The 19,015-nt window shown below is 37.4% G+C and overlaps 2 protein-coding genes across 2 annotated transcripts in view; both read right to left on the bottom strand.

Annotated features, from left to right (window-relative positions):
- The window catches only part of AGBL4 (ATP/GTP binding protein-like 4), a 972,041-nt gene that overhangs the window by 360,281 nt on the left and 592,745 nt on the right, over positions 1 to 19,015 (bottom strand). The gene's annotated exons all lie outside the window — the stretch shown is intronic.
- BEND5 (BEN domain containing 5) lies at positions 467 to 17,871 on the bottom strand (the record flags this gene model as incomplete). Its single annotated transcript, XM_009884801.1, has 5 exons — positions 467 to 627; positions 4,487 to 4,700; positions 9,248 to 9,396; positions 15,665 to 16,040; positions 17,725 to 17,871. Coding segments are annotated over 5 exons (1,047 nt in total), but the record flags the coding sequence as incomplete, so codon positions are not given.

Raw genomic sequence — 19,015 nt, 5'->3', positions numbered from 1 at the left:
GGTTTATAAAAACAAACGATTAAAATTTCAGTTCAGAAAAACACTTTGTAAAATACAATAAAACTCTTTTCAATAGCAAAGTGGATTTTGTACAATTCTTCCTTCTAAGTAGATGTTTAATGCAGCCTAGATCCACTAACTCCAGTAAAACAAAACGTAGGCAAAAGGGGTTGGTGTTCACATTATTACAACCTATATACAGAACTGCAGGTAACATACTGCAACTCATTGCAAAAAACCTTTGAAAAGTCACTTTTTCATTGTAGATGGACTTACAATATATCTTACATTATTTAAAAGCAGGTTACACCATAGAAAGGCTTTTGACAGAACGGCTCAAAAAATGTATCAGTTATAGGAGGAGAGTAACGCTTCAAAACAGTTTCTCCCACCAGCAAAAACGCCACACAAATAAAAAAGAACAACACTTAAGTAAAACACTAAGACTTTATTAAAAATCCAAAATTTATTGCAAATTGTACTTTGCACTTTCCCTCCTTTCTTCATTTTTACATGATTTATTGATATCCATGATTTTTTCACAGATGTACTTGTTGACTTTGGAGAGTCTCTGTGCAATTTCAGTTTCATCCACAGTTTCTTGTGCTATTCTATCATACAAACATTCTGGGGAGAAAAAAAAAAAAGAGAAAAGAGCCATTAGGATATTTTTAGAAAAGAATACAGCCCTGAGTTGGGCTAACAACTCAAGAGACAACACTGAGTAAGCACTGTGTATATTTCTTGCAAGACAACAGAAGCTTTCATTGATTCACTGGCTATCTTGTTAAAGACAAGATTTTTCACCAGGCTTGAACCTTTGGCATGACAATTTCCAGTTACGCTGTGACTACATTAATAGGCTTTTTATGCAGAAACAAAGCTAATTTCAAACTTTTAGTGTCAGCCTTGCCTGCCTAACTCTTGATTTGTCTGTATCTCCACAACAGATTTAGAATCTCCTCCCAGGTGAACAGTCTCACTAGAACTGTTGTTATCTGCAGTTCCCTGTGAGTCGCTCCCACCATCACACCTTCGAGACGGTAAGTGAATGATAACAGTCAAGAAGAGAAGCAGTAACCAGTAAGAGAAGACATTGACTGATTTATTTAACTTTTTTAATCTGTTCAACATACATTAATATCTGTATCTTTATTGGACACCCTGTCCCTGGGTGTATTTCACTTTTATTAGTAGATTATTCAGGGTCAGAGCCATCTTCTTGCACGTTTGCACGATACATTTTGTGAACTTAACTGGAACACAAAAAGCAAGCAATAACTGCAAAAGCAATGAGGGCAATGAAAGTTGAGACAATTCCGCTCCACAGAGTCAGTAGTTTGGTGCCAGAATCCTGCAGAGGTTACTGAAATCAGAGGTGATGCAATACACCCAACTCCCTAGTGACAGGCAGGTTGGGGTTTTTTTTTGTTTTCATAACCAGAAGAATATATTTTTTTGTATAGGTTTCCCAGACTGATTAAACAAACTCTGTTCTGCTTTGCCTAGTAATCTATTCCAGTAGCCATTTATTGCTTCATATGCAGAAAGCCATAGAGATTATCGCTTAATTAACATGGTTTATAACGTTTCGAATGCGTCATATTAAAAAGTTATGAAAATTAAGTACTATGCATGCTTTGTAGTTCATTTTGAAACCTCTCAGAAGTTTTATAAAAGGTTATTTTGCATTGACAAGGTTTATAACAGTGCTTATGCATCATACTTTTTATAATTTCTTTATTACATACTATAGAGTAGGGATTTTAAAGAAGCTAGGGATATCAGACACATTAAGAACTTATGATGTTGCTCAAACATCTATTTGAAATAAGTTAGTCTGTGTCAACAGAATGATAAGAACATCTAAAACAATGTGAATTTTATGTTGTATGATGTCCTGAATGTAGAATAAATAAAACTAATCAGCATACAGCCTGACAGCTGAAATGCTGATCTTCAGTAAACTACGACTTGAAATACAATACCTAAGAGGCGGCATGTCACTGAGAACCTGAAGAAACCCTGTGTGTTTGTAGGACATAACCTTGTACAACAAGCAGCTCAGGAATACTCCCAGGCTGCAGCAGCTACACCTAGTAAGGTGAACTTCCAGTAAAATCCAGGCTATGTTATTACTTTAGCCACAATGTCAAGGACAGAATCACTTGACAGAACTCATTTATCAGTTTTGATTCTTAAAGTCAGTGTGACCTAGACAGATCCATGACCATCACAGTTTTTCCTCTTCCATTTCTACGAGGGACTGCAGAAATAGCAGTTTAGTAGTCACATACGGATATTGGCTTAGGGGCTCCAAAGAGTGATTTGGGGGTTCTGCTTCTTCATTGTCTTTTGGCTTTAGAGGAACATACAGATACCTCTTCGTACTTCTGACTGGACCAAAAATTCAAGTAGACCTCAAAGACCTAACAAGGAGCTTTACTTCTATCTGTGATGCTTGATCCAAGTTACTGGCCACGCAAACTCTAACTCTATCACTGTTTGTCCACTTGCTACTAATTTTTTTGTTTGTTTGTTTTCTTCCCCATTTCTCCATAATGTACTAACTTCTTATTTGATCACTTCCAGCTTTCCAGGAACGCTGGCATGATGGGGCAAGACCTGCTACCATTGATGCAAATGCAAAGGACACAACAACATGGACAATCACGGTTACGTGCTACCCAGTTACCACTGAGACAGGAAGGCTGTCTACTGCCACCCAAAACATTGGCCATGCAGTTTAAATGGTTCAAGAGGAGACTGTACAGTCTTGAGTCTAAAAAAAAGACAAAGACAAGGAAAAGTGGAACACGGAAAACCAGGGAGTGGAACGGTAGAATTCAAATGAGGGTTGAGGCTGGAAGCAAAGTATGACAGAAGACACAGAAAAACAAGGAAATTGGGAAGAGCTGAATTGCTGGAAAGTGTGAAGGTACGGAAGAGAAGAAAGGGAAGGGCCCCATCTGCCTCTCACCATGTACCCATTGGAGGGCACTCCCAAACTCAGTGTAGTCAAAACAAGGGGAGTCAGAAGAAAGCTATCATTTAAATGGCTCAGGTAACACAGACTGGCCCTCACTGACACAGAAGAAGAAATTCTCACATAGGCAACCTTGCCAGCAGTGCTGAGGAGCAACAGCCTCCAGCAGGGAGACTAGAGAGCTCTTTGCAGCGGGCCAGTGAAAAATAACCCTTTTTACTGCATCTTTGTAAGTGTGCATCTGGGTAGCCAATTCTGTTTCCCATTCAGAGCTGACAAGGGTAGCCACAGCCACAGAGTGGGTTCCTTACGTGGCATTACCTTACTACATGTTTTAGGATTGCACCACGTCCCAGCCAGAACTAGAAAAATCAGTATTGCGCTTCCACATACATTCTTAAAGCAAATTATTAAAAAAAATCCCACAACCATGTCTTTTACTCACTTCATACAAACTAAGAATGATGACAGTACGAAGATCAGTTTCCAACTTCTCCCCACACAACACAGACACACTCAAACTAGAATCATATTTCTTACTTCCAAAACACGGTACTTGCAAGGCAGATTACAACAGCTCTTAAATAGTTCATAGTTAAGAGCACATAGCAACTAAGAACAGGAAATACAGAATAATGAAGCTAAATCAAATTGGGAGATTTCTTTCAGCCCTACTGCAATTTAGTACGGACACAAAACCTAAAAATCCAATTTCAATACGTATTCCATGAGGAACCGACTCAGTTCTGACTTAAAAAAAGCCTGAGATACCAAGAGAGACAGAAATGAATGCAAAACACAAGCATGATGATACAAAGGGACTGAAATTCACTATTCATTTTAAATAAAGGAGAAGGCCTTCTCTCTCTCAAAGCACTACACACATGGACTCAGGCTTGCAGTTACGGGAAGTGTCATTGCAAGTTTTCCTGCTGGATAGGTCAGCGATTTACACTTCCTGTTCGAATTCCAGTTCAAGTGCAACAATTAATTTTTACTGTTTCCATTTTCTCCACTTCGAAGGGTAACACTATTCTTTCTCGCCTTTAAAGGTATGCGTATTTTTATAGTCACAGCTATAATGGTTTCTGTGCCTCATGCCAGAGTTGGTTACGTTCTGGATGAAAGAATGTGGTAAAGCTACTCTCAGGCTTGTTCAAAAGAATATATGCATTTTTTTAAAAAATCACTGTGTTACAAATGAATTCCAGAACGTGTTGTTCTCCAGGCTCAGAGTCCTGTCCTGCAAGTGGTTCAAAGTGATGACCTTCTTGAACCTTACTGCAGTACAACTCTTCAGCTGTGAAGGCCTGCACTGCACGCAGCTATTGCAATGTGTTGTACTTGGCCTGAATATGTATGCGCTTCACAATGCAATAGCAATTTGAGTTACCTTTTTTTAATCAGTTAATTTTATATGAGCTGAAAAGAAGCATCTTTCAACTCAGTGATTAATAGTTAAACTCCAAAGCAGGAAGCAAAAGTTTTCAAATAACCTACCTCTGACAATGCTTAATTTGTGAGGTGAGAGAGGTGGCTTGGGAACGGCATCTTTCTTTTTTTTGGTTGCAACTCCTGTGACACTTCTGTTCTTGAGAACATCTGTTCCCCAAATCATAACCGCTAGATTTTTTGTATACTTTGAATCTCCTTGTGTTACTTGCAGCTGGTGCCATTTCTCCTCATCTACCCAAATTCCACTGCCAAGATGGACCTAGAAGGTAGTAATAATAACAACTTATCTATGGTATGTAGCACACAACAGTATCCAAGTGCTGTAGGAACATTAATATTAGGTACTATAATAACAGTAATTAGGGCTGAACAAATCCATTTTGCCTAATTCTGAAACTTCTCCAACTTTGTGGGTCAGGGAGTTCAAGTCAACCTCTTACATAATATAGTTCCTCTTCCTTTTTTTGTTCTCAGTTCTTCTTACTCTACTTTTTCGCCCCCACATACCCTATCACCTGTATATTCACCTGAAAAGACTATATTCAGGAACAGAGATAGAAGAAGAAACAGTAAACACATCCAGTATTGTAAAGGTATGCACAGCATATAAACCAAGCAGTTGCACCAGCCTAATTCAGGAGTAAGATGAAACATTGACTTCACTGTGAAAGCTTCCCTTTGGCCAAAACAGACTTTACCAAAAACATATTTCGGGGGCAGTAGAGAGGGAAATACTTCCTAAGTTGTATCCAGCACCTGTTGGTAAAATTCAGCCTGATTGTTTAAAGTAACCAGAAGGCTTGAAGGGACTGAGAGCTACAATTTCAATGTAAGGCAAGAGAGTTAGGAAGTTTCATAAACTTCCGATTCCGTCACGAAGTTTGTCTGTCATGTACAATCAGTCTATCCAAGCAAATACTGTTTTGTGGTAAGGCAATGACCCGTTGCTGCAACATCATAAACTTTCCATTATGCAGACAATGGGGAGCAGAGATATTTCATTGAAGCAGTAAAACAGGATAATATGGGTACCGGGAAATGCCATGCGAAGCCATTGTAGAATCTCCAAAAGGAAGTTGCTTGAGTCTAGTTGTGCTTTTAGTCTTGCTCAGCATTGACTGTGCTGGCTTGACTTCCACAGAGCTACCCCATACCTCTACCCCAAGCTTCCCAGTGCTCCAGAATTCAGATGAATGCAGGACAAGAATCTGAGTACCATCCTTAAGGTGGCAGTACATATGTTTGAGCTGATAGTCCTGATGATAACCAGGACACCGTCAAGCAACAGCAAGAAAAATAACTCCACTAGTAATCAGCACAGGTCTGACATGAGTGCAACCAGGACGCAAACGCTGGTCCTGTGTAGAACCACGGAGAATACTTTGTACCTTGTATGTCTATGCTCCTAATTCCTGGAGTACAGTGCAGACACCTGAACTGCCTCTGCACACAGAAAGCTTTGTTCACATGGTGATGAACTTCGTTTGGTTGGACCCACACTTGCTCATCATGCATGACAAACTAACGCATGACCTAGCTATTCTAATTACTGACACGAGTTCACTGCACTGGAAAGGAAGAAGATAGAACTTACTTCCAGATAATTCTGTAAAAGTGCAAAATACCAAAAATATGTATCAATTGGGCTGTTATATCCAAAATTTAGACTTCATAAAATCTGATCAAATGGAGGTTCTTTCTGTAACGCTAACACTTTAATAAAAATTTACTGTCTCCTCACAATTAAAAAAAAAAAATCCTGTGAACAAAATTCTATGGCAAAACTTTATTAGGAGACCGTTTGCCTTAACTGTTTTACTCTTAGGTTTTCATGGTTTTACTCCTTTCATGTGGCATTACATAAACTGTGCCTGCTACCCATACAGATCTGAACAGTATCACATAAGTCCCATTAAATGCAATGAAATTGGACAAAGCTACTGTAAAATTTTATATACCCATAATTTTACTGCCTGTATTCAACCCAAAACCATTTTTCCTGTAAATGGAAACCTTCTTTAATTATTAATGAGGGCTATAACCCGGAGAATTTTTTTATTACAACAGCATCCTTCAAAAGCAACTAGTTGTTTAAAAGCTTAAGTAGAAAAATATGAATGGTTTGGCTACCAGCTACCTTATAAAAAACAAATGAAAAGTCTAACTTCCTCAAAGTATAAAACTATAAAGCAAGCTGCCTCTCCTGCAAAATTTTCTACATTAAAAGGATTCTAAGAAGCTTTTCACAAGTCCACATGGTATTTAGATTTTGTAATGGACAGAAATGGAACTAGTAATATGCATAACATGAACACCCCTTTTTTTCCTTCCTTCTCTGTTGTTGAGCCTCTTCATAATTGCTTTAAAAAAAAATCACACTCTTGGTGCTTTTTACACATTTTGTAAGACAACTTCAATCAGAGCGAGCAGTCTGTGCTCAGAAAACAATCATGTTACAGTTATAATTCATTTTTTTCTGTTTTGATCTTGGAAAAGTTATCTGTAAAAAGGAGTGTAAGTTACTTAGAAAACGACTAAGATTAGGAATGTTGTGACATGCCAAATTTGGGATATCTGTATGACATTAGTTGCAGAGACTGCTGTATTTGATCAAAAATCTGATTCCCCTCTGCCAAAATCAGGGTTTGCCTTTGCTAAAGATTGTTTAGTCTCTTAAGCTACTACATTATTCATTAGCTTTAAGTTATTTAAAAGAAAACAAGTTACAGCAAATATTTTTAATATTTATGATTCAGACAGATCATCTCTTCTTTGAATATGCTTCATTTATTAAAATAAGTTATCACTGGTATGAAACACCTATGGTAACAGCAACTACGTGACAGACAGCCACAGACACAGAAATCTTATGTCTCCCTTTTTCTATTTCTAGCACTGCTACGGCAAGGAATTTAATCTGTCCATGTCTCAGTTTACCTCTCTGTAAAACAGGCTCGGTACTGTTTCCTATTACTCCCAAAGTTACGGGAAGCGTACCCTGCTCCAGATTCAGAAGACATTTCCTTCTTGCTGGAAGAGCTGCCCCATGGGCCAGATCCTTGGCTTGATGAAATCAATGGGAACTTTACCCCCAATTTCAGCAAATGCAGGATCCGACTTCAAGCACAACATAACACAAACAACAGCAAATTCACAGCAATGCTCACCACCATAACTGTGCTAATGTGCAATATATCTAAAATGTATCTCAGAAGATGAACTCTTATTTTTTCTTTTTTTTAGTTCTTCTTTTCTTTAAATGAATGCCACAGGCTCTTTTTCAGTAACTCTGTTCTCCCTCTGGAGAGGAGAGATTTATCTGCTTTGGAAGAATCCTACTAAGATCAAATCTGATGCCACAAAGGGCAAGATTTCTAAAAAAGTATTTCAATTACTCTAGTGGTGCATGTCAATAAAGAAGTAACGAAAAAAAGGCATAAATAAGGAAAATTGGAAAAAACACTCTCCAACACTCTAAATAGATGATTAGTTCACAATTCTGGCATCTGAGCTGGCTGAAGGCCCAATAAATAGGCAAAATTAAAGAAAGACCAAAATTACAAAAAGGAAGTTAAAGAGATACTAATATCTATAAAGACAGAGAAAACTTCAGCAACAAAGTGCCAAGAAGCTGGCAGATGAAGTAAAGGTGCAGGAAAAGCTGCATACAAATATTAAAGAATGTGCCTTATCCCACAGACCTTAAGCGGAAAAAAAGAAAGTGAACCAAACTCTCACAGTAATATATGCTAAGTTTTCATTGCACAAATATACACAAAATATACAAGCAAATGACATATGTTAAATATATTACGCAAGAAAAGCTACCTGAACCAAATATCTGTCAAACTGCCAAGATCATACTATTTTTCACATGCATTTTGCCCTCAACAATTATGTCAAATTTGACTTCAAGAACGACAGATACTTGTGCAGTCAATCTTGTAACACGGATCTGAAAATGTAATATTTCATGCTATTCCATCAGTAATTACGCTGTATGCCAAAGCTGAAATAAATGTTTCCTCCTAAGAAGTTCTCAGCTTATGGTACCGAATGCATACATATCCTAAGAAACTGGATCTGCAAAGGCAATTCTGAAGGGCATATGGTTTTGTAAAAGAAATATAATGTTCATTTAATGATAACGGCAACAGCTATCAAAGCAGGCCTTGGCAGATGAGCGGACAATGCGTTAAACATGTCTGAAAAACTATCTGTCAGGTTGAGGCAAACTGTAGCTAGATGTTATTTCACCAACTTTATAAAAGTACCTGGAAAGTAGCACTACATCAGCTCAATTCAGTGGCTATGCTATTAGCAGATTCAAGGGAGCCCATTTTTATTCCAGGGTTCGCAATTACCTACTGGACTCCATTTCAATCAAAACATGAAGGTTTCTCTCCAGTATGACTACAGCATATGAAAAACATTAAAGATCTTTTAGGAAAAAGCATTTCTTTTAAATAAACCAATGTAACTTTATAATGTGAGTTAATGACTTTGGTGGATTTATGTATGTCACCAATTGAAGACTATGCCAATGTGCTTGTGCATGAATATGTAATAATTATATTCCTTGTGTTGCACAGCATTCAATGCTCTCATCACTGAGGATAATTTTCTAAGCTGTTCCTATTTGTGTAATTTCTTAGTTTTCCTCAGCATAACAGCATGCCTTTATAAAAACTGAGGAAGTTTGTGTAAGCTGCTACCATGCAAAATCCCTGAGACCATGAAAATTCCACAAGAAAATCACCTGATGGACATTTACAAATTACTCATGCTATATTTAATTTAAAATACCTTTCCATTCTCGAGAATATACTTGTCCATTACTGGAACAGGGGCAGGATAGTACGTTGATGTATTTGCTTCCTCACTGAAGGTCTTCTGTACCTCAGGTTCAGGCTCAATTGTTTCTGGTTTTACTTTTTCAAGCTCAATGGCAGGTCCTAGACAGTTAAGAAAAGAGAGCTGTCTGCTATCCCAGAGAACATGAAATCAATCACTTCATTACTCATGGTTAGCATAAAACAACACATTAGTCATGTTCATTTTAAAGTTAGAAAGAGTCTAAACCAAAATCCTACTTCTGAACGTCAATGCTTTATAAACATTAAAATGTTTAATTTAAATGTTTAATTTTATTCTTAAAGCTTATGGACAATTACAGATATGGGTAAGATTGCTTCAATGCACACTACAGAAACTATGTTAAAATGATACTGAAATTATAAACCAAAAGCAACAATAGTAATTCTTCAAATAAGAATTACTACATAGTTGCATAGAAACCTGTGTAATTTACTGTGATAATTACATAAATTATCTATATAGAATTACAAATTTTCTAGAAATTTGAAATCTCTTTAGATATAACAGAGGTATATTAAAAATAGTGAGGATCTACAGAAATGCTATAAAGGAAACAGGCTTAGGCTACTTATGCTAAAGTATCATGCATGAAAGAGTATCCAAGGTTAAAAAACCCCACATAAATTAGAATTTTCATTGTCCAATCCATCCAACACATTGATTTTTATTTTTAATGTAATCAACAAAAATTAAACACAGATTAAAAACCAGAATAGTATTAAGCATATGTTTGAGGCTTCAAAGGAGGGTAATTATTTTGTCAGTCATCAACTTTTCTTTTCCAGATTAAATTTATAAAGCATTCCTAAAAAGACAGAAGAACAAAACAAAACAATTGGTGAACTGGATTTCATATTCCATTCATTGCAACAGTTAGACCAGAAGTCTAGGGACAGGCTACGGCCCCAAGCCTATCATTGTCTCTTGATGTGTCTTTGGGCTCACGAGAAGCTCCAGCAGTCACTGAAGTTCCGCGCAGGGATGGTGGTTTGTTACCACAGCAAGATTGCCAGCTCAGACCCTGGACACCACAGTAATCAGCCACTTCCAAGAACTGTAAGGATAGACTCATCCACTTGTAAGAACTATATTGTACCTGGTTGGAGCTGAGAGCACTGCAGCACTCTGTAGCCCAACCTTGACATCTTCAACAAATGACAATTTAATAACCAGGTCACCGTCACGGTTCAGCGTCCCCCAGCAGTGTTTGCGCACACAGACCAAGCCCTGAATTGATCTAACTCAGCAAGTCAAGCTGGCACCAGAGCTCGTGTCTTGAGTCACGTATTTTAAATAGTTCCTGTACCTGGAACAAGCATAGTATTCATTCCTCCTCCTTTGTGAAGTTTGATTTACTGATTATTATACAGTGATAGCAACATTTCCTCCATTGTCAGCACTGGACATCAATCCTATAGTTTATTCTACACCTACATAGCTAGCTAAATGTTGTCAGCTGACTGCCACTTGACACTCCACAACAACTAAAAGTTGTCTTGGCAACTCGGATGACCCTAAACTGAAGTGCCACCAACAGAATGTCTTAAGAGCCATATGCAACCCAAGCATGGCGCAAATAGAGACATCACAAAAAGCCATACAATTGGTATTATAATTTCATAGTAATCTTAATGAGCACCTCTACTATCATGCATATAAAATGGTACAACCAAGACAAACTAAACTTTCTAAGCTTGAGAATGCTAAACTGATTCAGACTGCGGGAAAGACCTGGATTGATTAAGCCACCCAAAGCCTGCACACATCTCAGTGTTGGCACACCTGAACAAGCAGATACAGCGACGTAATTGCCAGTGTGAACTTAAGAAGTGATCTTTTAGCTGTTACTTTAAGAACATTCTTCAACAAAGTGCTATTTTGAGTTCTCTTATACTTTCAAAGTCACTTTGAGGAAGACATCAAAGAACAACTACCTTCTTCCTAGAAGGAAATTATTATCTCAATTTAAACACTTTTACTAGTTGCTATTTAGAAGTCTTTTACTGTTTTGTTTCTAGTCATACATTGACACAGGTGGGATTTGGTTTCCAGAGTTCCCCAAGAAAAACAGCTGATTAAAGTCTACAATAACCAGAGCTCTAACAGGTCAGAAAAACCTCTATTGCAATTCAGGATTTACTGCTTGCTTAGGAGTCACCCAACAGAAAGCCTTTCAAACGTCGTCATTTATATTCTACTCATTTGTCCTTCCCAAACAGAAATCTGCCTTTACGTAGTCTTCATAGCTACTTTCATCAACTAGTAGAGTTGCAGTAAAGACTGCATTTTCAACCCAGCGTGTTGCGAATTAGACATGCAACCCACATTGTTGCCTTATTGCTAATGGGAGCTGTATGCCCAATTTACCACACACTGCACTCTAAAAGTTTCCCCTCTCTGTAGCTCTCATGCTCTGCATCTTATTTTAAAGATGATGGATGGGACATACAAAAATATATGCCACTATCTAAAGGCTTAACAATGATGGCACTTGAGTACGTAGGATCATAAAAAAAATAAAAATACAATTCTTCAGAATGCAAAAAGGAAACAAATGTTTTATTGCAAAATCTTTCTCCTTCTGACTGTAGAGTTTCCACAACATCTGAGAGGCCAGCAACTTCACATGCTGGACAAAGAGGTAGAAGGCTTCCCTTCATCACCTCTTTTCCTCAAAAACGCATCTTGGGCTACACACTACTCAAAAATTAGTAAATAAGCCGAAAGAAATTAACTGATAAAGTGGTCAATATACATTTACAAGCAGCAAGCTGTTTTTCCACATGGCATAACAGAATTTGAACAAAAACAACAGGAATCTGAGAAGAGGAATTATTATATATATAGTACTCCCTGTATTTTAGGATCATAGAAACCTTGGACTTTTTGTTTTTGTTTTTTTTTTTTTTACATCCAAAAGCAAAATGTAGAAAACCTGAATAATAGCAATTCCTGACCTGTGGTAAGACACAAATACCATTTCATTCTCCCTATCCTGGTGTTAGTCCCAAGATGCTGTAAACTGGATCACTGAAATTAAACTGGGATTAAAAATAACCACTTGGGGGGCTGTGTGCGTGTTGAGGAATGAATGTGAATGAATGAATGAAGTTAAATATACTCCCCAACTTCAGAGCAACGCTAATTCTTACCAATACAACATGAAAATACAGAATTTATCAGTGACCAGACAACACTCAAACATTACCCCTGATACAACTTCACTACTTCTGGCCGTATAAAACCAGAGTATCTGCACAGATCTTACTCTGGAGACAACTACTTTTTCAAAAGTTATTGAAATTTTTATCTTTTGCAATCCAAGGACTATTTAAAGTTAGTCCTACAGGGAAGACTCAGTGATTTAATTCTCTAAATCACCTTAGTCTCTATTGATAAAAACAGGGCACATTGCTCAGTTGCACCTGAAAACACACTGAAGATAAACTGCAAGAGTCTATGATCGCAGGGCTTCCTCACCCCAAAGCAGGGAAGGGAAAAGAGGTTTTGGCTGCCCGCATTCTTCAGGGATCTCAGATGAGGGACACTGTAACCCCTTCCATGACAGTCATCGTGTTCCTGAACTGCTTTGGTCCCTAGAGCCCTGGTCAAACGCCCACCTCCTCCAGGAAGGGATCTGTTGGGCAACAGCGTACCAAAATCATAAAGAAGCTTCAATATAGCCCCATGGATCAGTACTGATTTCACTACTGTCATTTCCCACATCTGCTTTCAAGGCTCTTATAAAACAAAGAGCAATTCAGTGTCACCATGTGACGGATTAAGAACCTCACTCTTCCCACGAGAGTGGCTCAAGTTTAGTAGCAGAGATGAAGGCCTAAGTCTAGAGTAGAATACATTGACTTCTAGCTTCTCACTGAAATCAACACAGTGATGGGAAATTAGGAGACCGAATACTTGACTGAATGTTAGCTCAAGAGGCTGTTCTATATTTGATCTGCAAGTTTAAAATGGCAACAGGCACGCGTTTCCCACAGCTGCAATTCATCAGCACAAAACAGCTGTCATCTCATGCAAAGAAATCAGAAGTCTCTAAGGTGAAACAGAAATGCAATTAGTTTGCATTAAGTCCAGCCTGCTAGAAGTGCAGCGTAACATAAATTACATGTAATTTGAAACTCTAGGTTTAAGAGATCACTGCAGCAACTGAAGATGAATTCGGGATGTAATCTATTTTCTGAACAATTTTCACAGATTATTCACGTACCCAAACATACTTCATTTATAAGCAGGAAAAGTAAGGAAGACTAAAGAAGTCTTTACATATCTGTTTCTTGATTAAAAGTAGCACTTTTTCATACTGTCATCAGACTTCCTAATTTATAATTTGCTGAAGATGCCTCCTTTTCCAATCATTCATAAATTTTATACTGATCTTTCTAGAATCTGGTTGTTTCTCTACTGTGAATGAGGCTATAAGGAAATGCAATAGAGTTATCAGTAGTTAACACACTGAATCTTAGGAAACACCCAGTGAAGGACACAGCCTGTAGGGCCAAATTCTACCTTTGTCATCCATTAAAAGTTCCATACAAGTAATAACAACAAGGGATTTTTTTGGAAGTTACCTATGATTCATATCTGTCCAGGTATGTGTTTAAAATAATAATAAAAAAAAAACTTGTCTTCAATGTAATCAAGATTTATTTTCAGTTGTAAAGCAGATGCCAGACTGATACAATGGAAATTCAAGCCCAGTGTTTAGAGAAGATTCAGCATTTTTTTCCAAGAGGATTTGTTTTTTGATGTTGTGGGTTTTTTTTTTTTTCTTTTTTCCCTTTTCTTCTAAGCTTTCTTGATTCAGCTCAAGTGAAAAATGCATCCCTTCTTTCTTAAAGTGAAAGAAATGAGACAGAATTCAGAAGTTGTCTTCATTTCATTGCTGGTCTCACCACTCAAACTGCTGTCAAGTCTACCAACTAAATTGGTATTTTACGCCGTTCAGCCCCATTGCCTACTAACATCTGGCTGGTGCTCCATTCACATAAATTCCAGCTAACTACTTGCAGATGAAGAAACATCTTTCCATCCAAGGAAAATTTTAGAAGGCTCAGTGGAATCTACTGCCAACCACATCGTGTTTTTCAGACTGTGGAAACCTTGCCTATTTAGTTTTATTTAAAAAGTTATCTAGAATGTTTATAATAAGTAATGACATTTTAATTATGCACAGTGTAACAATGATGAGCATTCACAGTCAAACACCCAGTTTAAATTGTCAGATGCTACTTCGAGAACCTGGCTCCAAACTTGCCGGCACACCTTAACACATGCTACAGCACAGGCACATGCTCTCTCGGGTTCAGGTTTGTAGTGAATATAACTCAGACCCACATGCAAATCGCATGCACTCGTTCAAGTCAAGTAGAAGAGCCAATATCCAATTTACATGCAAAAATTAAGTTCCCAGATACACAAAGGCAGACATAAGAAACAGCATGCTAAGTCTGGATGCACAAATTTTAACCAAGTTTCAGTCACCGAGCAAATCTTCAACACAGCAGTACCACATTCTAATAGCAAACAGATATAAATTAGTAAAATATTTGAAGGTATTCCAAGGGTACCATCTTCAATGAAAAGGATGAACTTTTTATTTTGTCTTTTTTCCCATTTATTCCAACATAATGTTTAAATAATTGTTATAAACCAAAACAAATGAGCAATTGACTCAAGATTTTTAAAATTTAAATGCAAATTACACAAACCTGCATTTTGTAACAAGTGTTGATAAACGGGATACTAATATAAAAAGTTTTTTTCATTATTCTTTAACATTCCATTGTATTTCAAATAGCACGGCTGTTTAAAGCCACTGCTAAGAAGTTCAGGAACAAATCACATTCTAATGAGCTGCTAATGGGAGGAAGGGGAAGAAAACGGAAAGCAACACAGTCACTTACATAACAATAAACAAAATTCCTAACTGAAAAGAATAAAATAGTTTTAACCCAAATATTAATTCCACTGCCTTTTCTTTCTTCTTTTCTTTTTAAACTGGAAGATATTGGTATATTTTGCAGATGACGCTTTATTATCTTTTTCAGCATATACTGGAAGGTCAGAGACTCTTTAAAATACAGCTGCTTAAAATGGAACTCTGATTCAACCATACCAGCACAAAGACCTCTACTATCATTAAAGAAAAACCCAGACGTACATAGCATACAAATTCAACACATATTGTACAGCCATAGCAGAAAACCCTTTTAACATTCAATGTCCAGTTTAACAACCACTGCTATTCTTCAAATACGTTTCCATTACTATTGATCACACTTGCAAAATTCATTAAAACTAGTCCCATTTAAGTCCGGCACTTACCACTACCTAGTCTTAGAAGCAGTACATCCTGGAGTCTCCTGTTCAAGTCTCTGAGCTCTTTCATTTCTGACACGAGTGCCCCATACTCCTTTAGCTTCTTCGCCTGTTGCACAAGCTGTCTCCGCGTTCTCTCAAGCTCCTGTTGAATGTGTCTCATTTCTTCTTGTTGCTGTTGGTAACTCCTCAGCAATTCTTCATACAGAATCCGAGGAACTACAGCATCGTCCATGTTGTTCATGCTTTCTGAAGTCTCCATAAAAGCCTCCTCAGGGCTGGAAGTATTACTGAGACTCATCCCATTCTGTTTTTCAAGCCGAGCAACGACTGCTTCAATGCTTTTGTGTGTACCTTCACTTTGTTTCCTCCCATCTTGTCTCTGCATGTTACAATGAAAAATAAATAAATTAGGAAAGCAGCAAGACGTAGTACAAATTAAAATTCTACAGACTTGGGAACCGTTAATATTCTTGTTTTCCAAAAAAAGCAAGGCACAGTCTGCCTGCAAAAATGTTTTGCCTAACAGATTCTTCTGGATACACATCATAACTATCATGCACGCATAATTCAGCTAAACCCATATACAAATTTCTGAGGCCTTTCTTTCTGCAGTTGTGCAACACTTGCAAGTTGTGTGTATACAGGTCACTTGATTCCATATACAAAGATAATTAATTTCTTTAAAAAAAAAAAAAGGATATGGATCTTTTTTCCTTTAAAGTTTGCCCCTAACATTTAGATTTCCAACAGCAATTGATTTTCTGGTAAGAGAAAGAATCAACTACATACTATATTTGTCACCTGTAACGACATCAGAGATGAAAGCAGCATACCATACCAAGCTGTTTTGTGAACAGAAGGCTTGTCCTTCCCACACTTTGGGAGACAAAACCTTCTCTGACTATTCCTCTAGCACATTCACCCAACTGCCTGATGCAAGTGACTGAGTTAACACTATCAGCAAACACTGAAAGGGAATTGAAAACACAGAAGTTGGAGACAGAATATATCATCCAGTCTCATCTTCCTGATCAACTGATTCCTTCTGTATTAGTACTGCATTGCAGAGGCTTCATGTCCTTTGAACTCTCAGCAGAAATTTACCTTCGGCCATCTGCACAAAACCCACAAATTAAAGACGACCTCTTTTCTAGGGCCTGGATAGTGGTATTAAAATGTGACAGTACAGGTAAAAGTCACTAAGTTTTATTGGCCAAATACGGAAAAAGCATTTGAACTTCCAAGCAACTGCAAGGAAAGCAAATGTAGCTCATAGGTTAGAGACAAGAAGCTGACACTATCAATTCCCATACCACAATATCCATGAGTAATGTGGCAGAAAATGAGATTATTTGAAGTTATGCCTGCTTCATGCATGTTCAAAAAAAAAAAAAAAATTAAAAAAATGCTGGCCCACCATAAAGAAACGTACTGGTATCATTCTTGCAGCTGCAAAACACATGAAGCCACAGAGCAGTATTTTATTCTGAAGGTTGGCAGACTTTTAAAGAAATCATTGATATCAAAAAATAAATATATTTACATAGCAGGTTTCTGACATCTGGACCTAAAAAGGGAACTGGCAGTTATAATGGAGGGATGCAGTCCTGTCAATTTGTCGGCTCACTCACTGCTGTAGTTGGGAAGTCTCAGAGCACCCCTTCCAAAACCAAACAAGCAACGCGCAATAGGTCACAAGTGCCACCAAGAACAGCTGCTCAACATTCACATAACTAGTGACTTTTAAAGCATTCTGGGCCAAAGTGGAAGAGCATTGTTCCAAAAATCCCAAAATGGCAATTAAACTGTGCAGACGGTATAAACAGGAAAATGTTCAATTGCACATAAATCAGGTTTTGAAAAGCAGTACACCCCCTCCCCCCCCAATTTGACCCAATTTCACCAAACAGTGTTTTAAGGGGATCAAAAGCAGGCCTGGAATTCTTAAGCTATGACGTCTGTATATGCCCCAAGCACTTCCAAAAAAAAAAAAAAAAAAAAAAAAAAAAAAAAAAAAAAAAAAAGGGGGTAAAAAAAAAAAAAAAAAGAAAAGACTTCAGTACCTTACTGTGTCTAAGCTCCACATCTTCTTCCCCATAATCTGTAACCTCCCCAGCTTCTTCTACGTGATTGAGAGAGAGTTTGGGGATTTTAATTTTCTTCTGCATCACACTGTTCTCAAGGTCAGTTTTGTCCTCTAAAACGTATATTAAAAATAAAATTTTGTTACATTAATCAGTGTTCTTACTTCCAAATACTGCATGACTTAGGCAAGACCAGTTAAAAAAAAAAAACACCTCCCATGCTTCAATCCCCTCGTAATACTATGATCAGACTAATCCATGGTGTACCTCAACTGATGCTCACTGACAATTCTAGAATTTCAACAGGGGATCAATCTGGCTGAGCACAAGAGTAACTGTTGTAAAATGCCAAGGTAAATTCACGTGAGTGATCAAAAGCATCAATAAGTAGCTCGTACTATCGCTAAAAGAAGAGTTAAAGATGCTGTAAATAAAACAACTTTCTAAAAACCACCTGTATTGTTTTAAATTATGTTTACCAACAATATTTTCTTATTCATAATCTGTTGCTGCAGTTCAAACTCTGCTTAGGTTTAAAGTGAAAATAAACTTGGTAATTCATCCTGTACTCTAACCATCATCTGTCAGCAGTACAGATCTATTTGCACACACAGCAGATTCTGCTGTTCTGCAAAGTGCAGGGCTGGAAAAGGGAATGCTGCAGGATAGGTTGAAAGGGCATGACAGAAAAGTAACATATGGACCAAATCTGTAACAAAATTACTATACGACCCCTATTTTATTAGTTAATAGTACTTATCTTCTTCCTTCAGATTCACAAAGCCAATAAATAGTTTTATTAATCTTTGAATCTCATAAAAATTGATGTAAAATATTTTCAAGTCTGAAACATTTTAACATATCTCAACATTAAGTATTTCAAAACATTATCTGAAAATAAGTTTGAAATATTTAATATTCCTAAAAAGATGCAGAGGGGACAGCGAGTCAAGAGTACAGTCACCCCAAATGTGCCTGTGATCCATAAAATTCTTGCAGAGCAGACAAGGTCTTAAAAAGATTCACAAGCTTGGCTACCTGTTCAAGATGCTGACATGGCAAAATGCATCTAAACTCTGAAGCGTTGTCTTTGTACATTGAAAGCTTATGAATAAGAAAAACATTTTGAGTCTTCTTATCCACCTGCAAACTGTATTTCACAAAGTGTCCCACGAATATTTTTGAAAGTGCCAACGAGGATGGCATTAGTGAGTGCTTAGCTGCATTGACTTTTGCTTTCTCAAATTAGCATCTCTCCACAGGACCTCAA

The sequence above is a fragment of the Charadrius vociferus genome, unplaced genomic scaffold (genome assembly GCF_000708025.1).
Source record: "Charadrius vociferus isolate BGI_N301 unplaced genomic scaffold, ASM70802v2 scaffold163, whole genome shotgun sequence".
Lineage (NCBI taxonomy): Eukaryota > Metazoa > Chordata > Aves > Charadriiformes > Charadriidae > Charadrius > Charadrius vociferus.
This window is presented reverse-complemented; position numbering and strand designations above follow the sequence as displayed.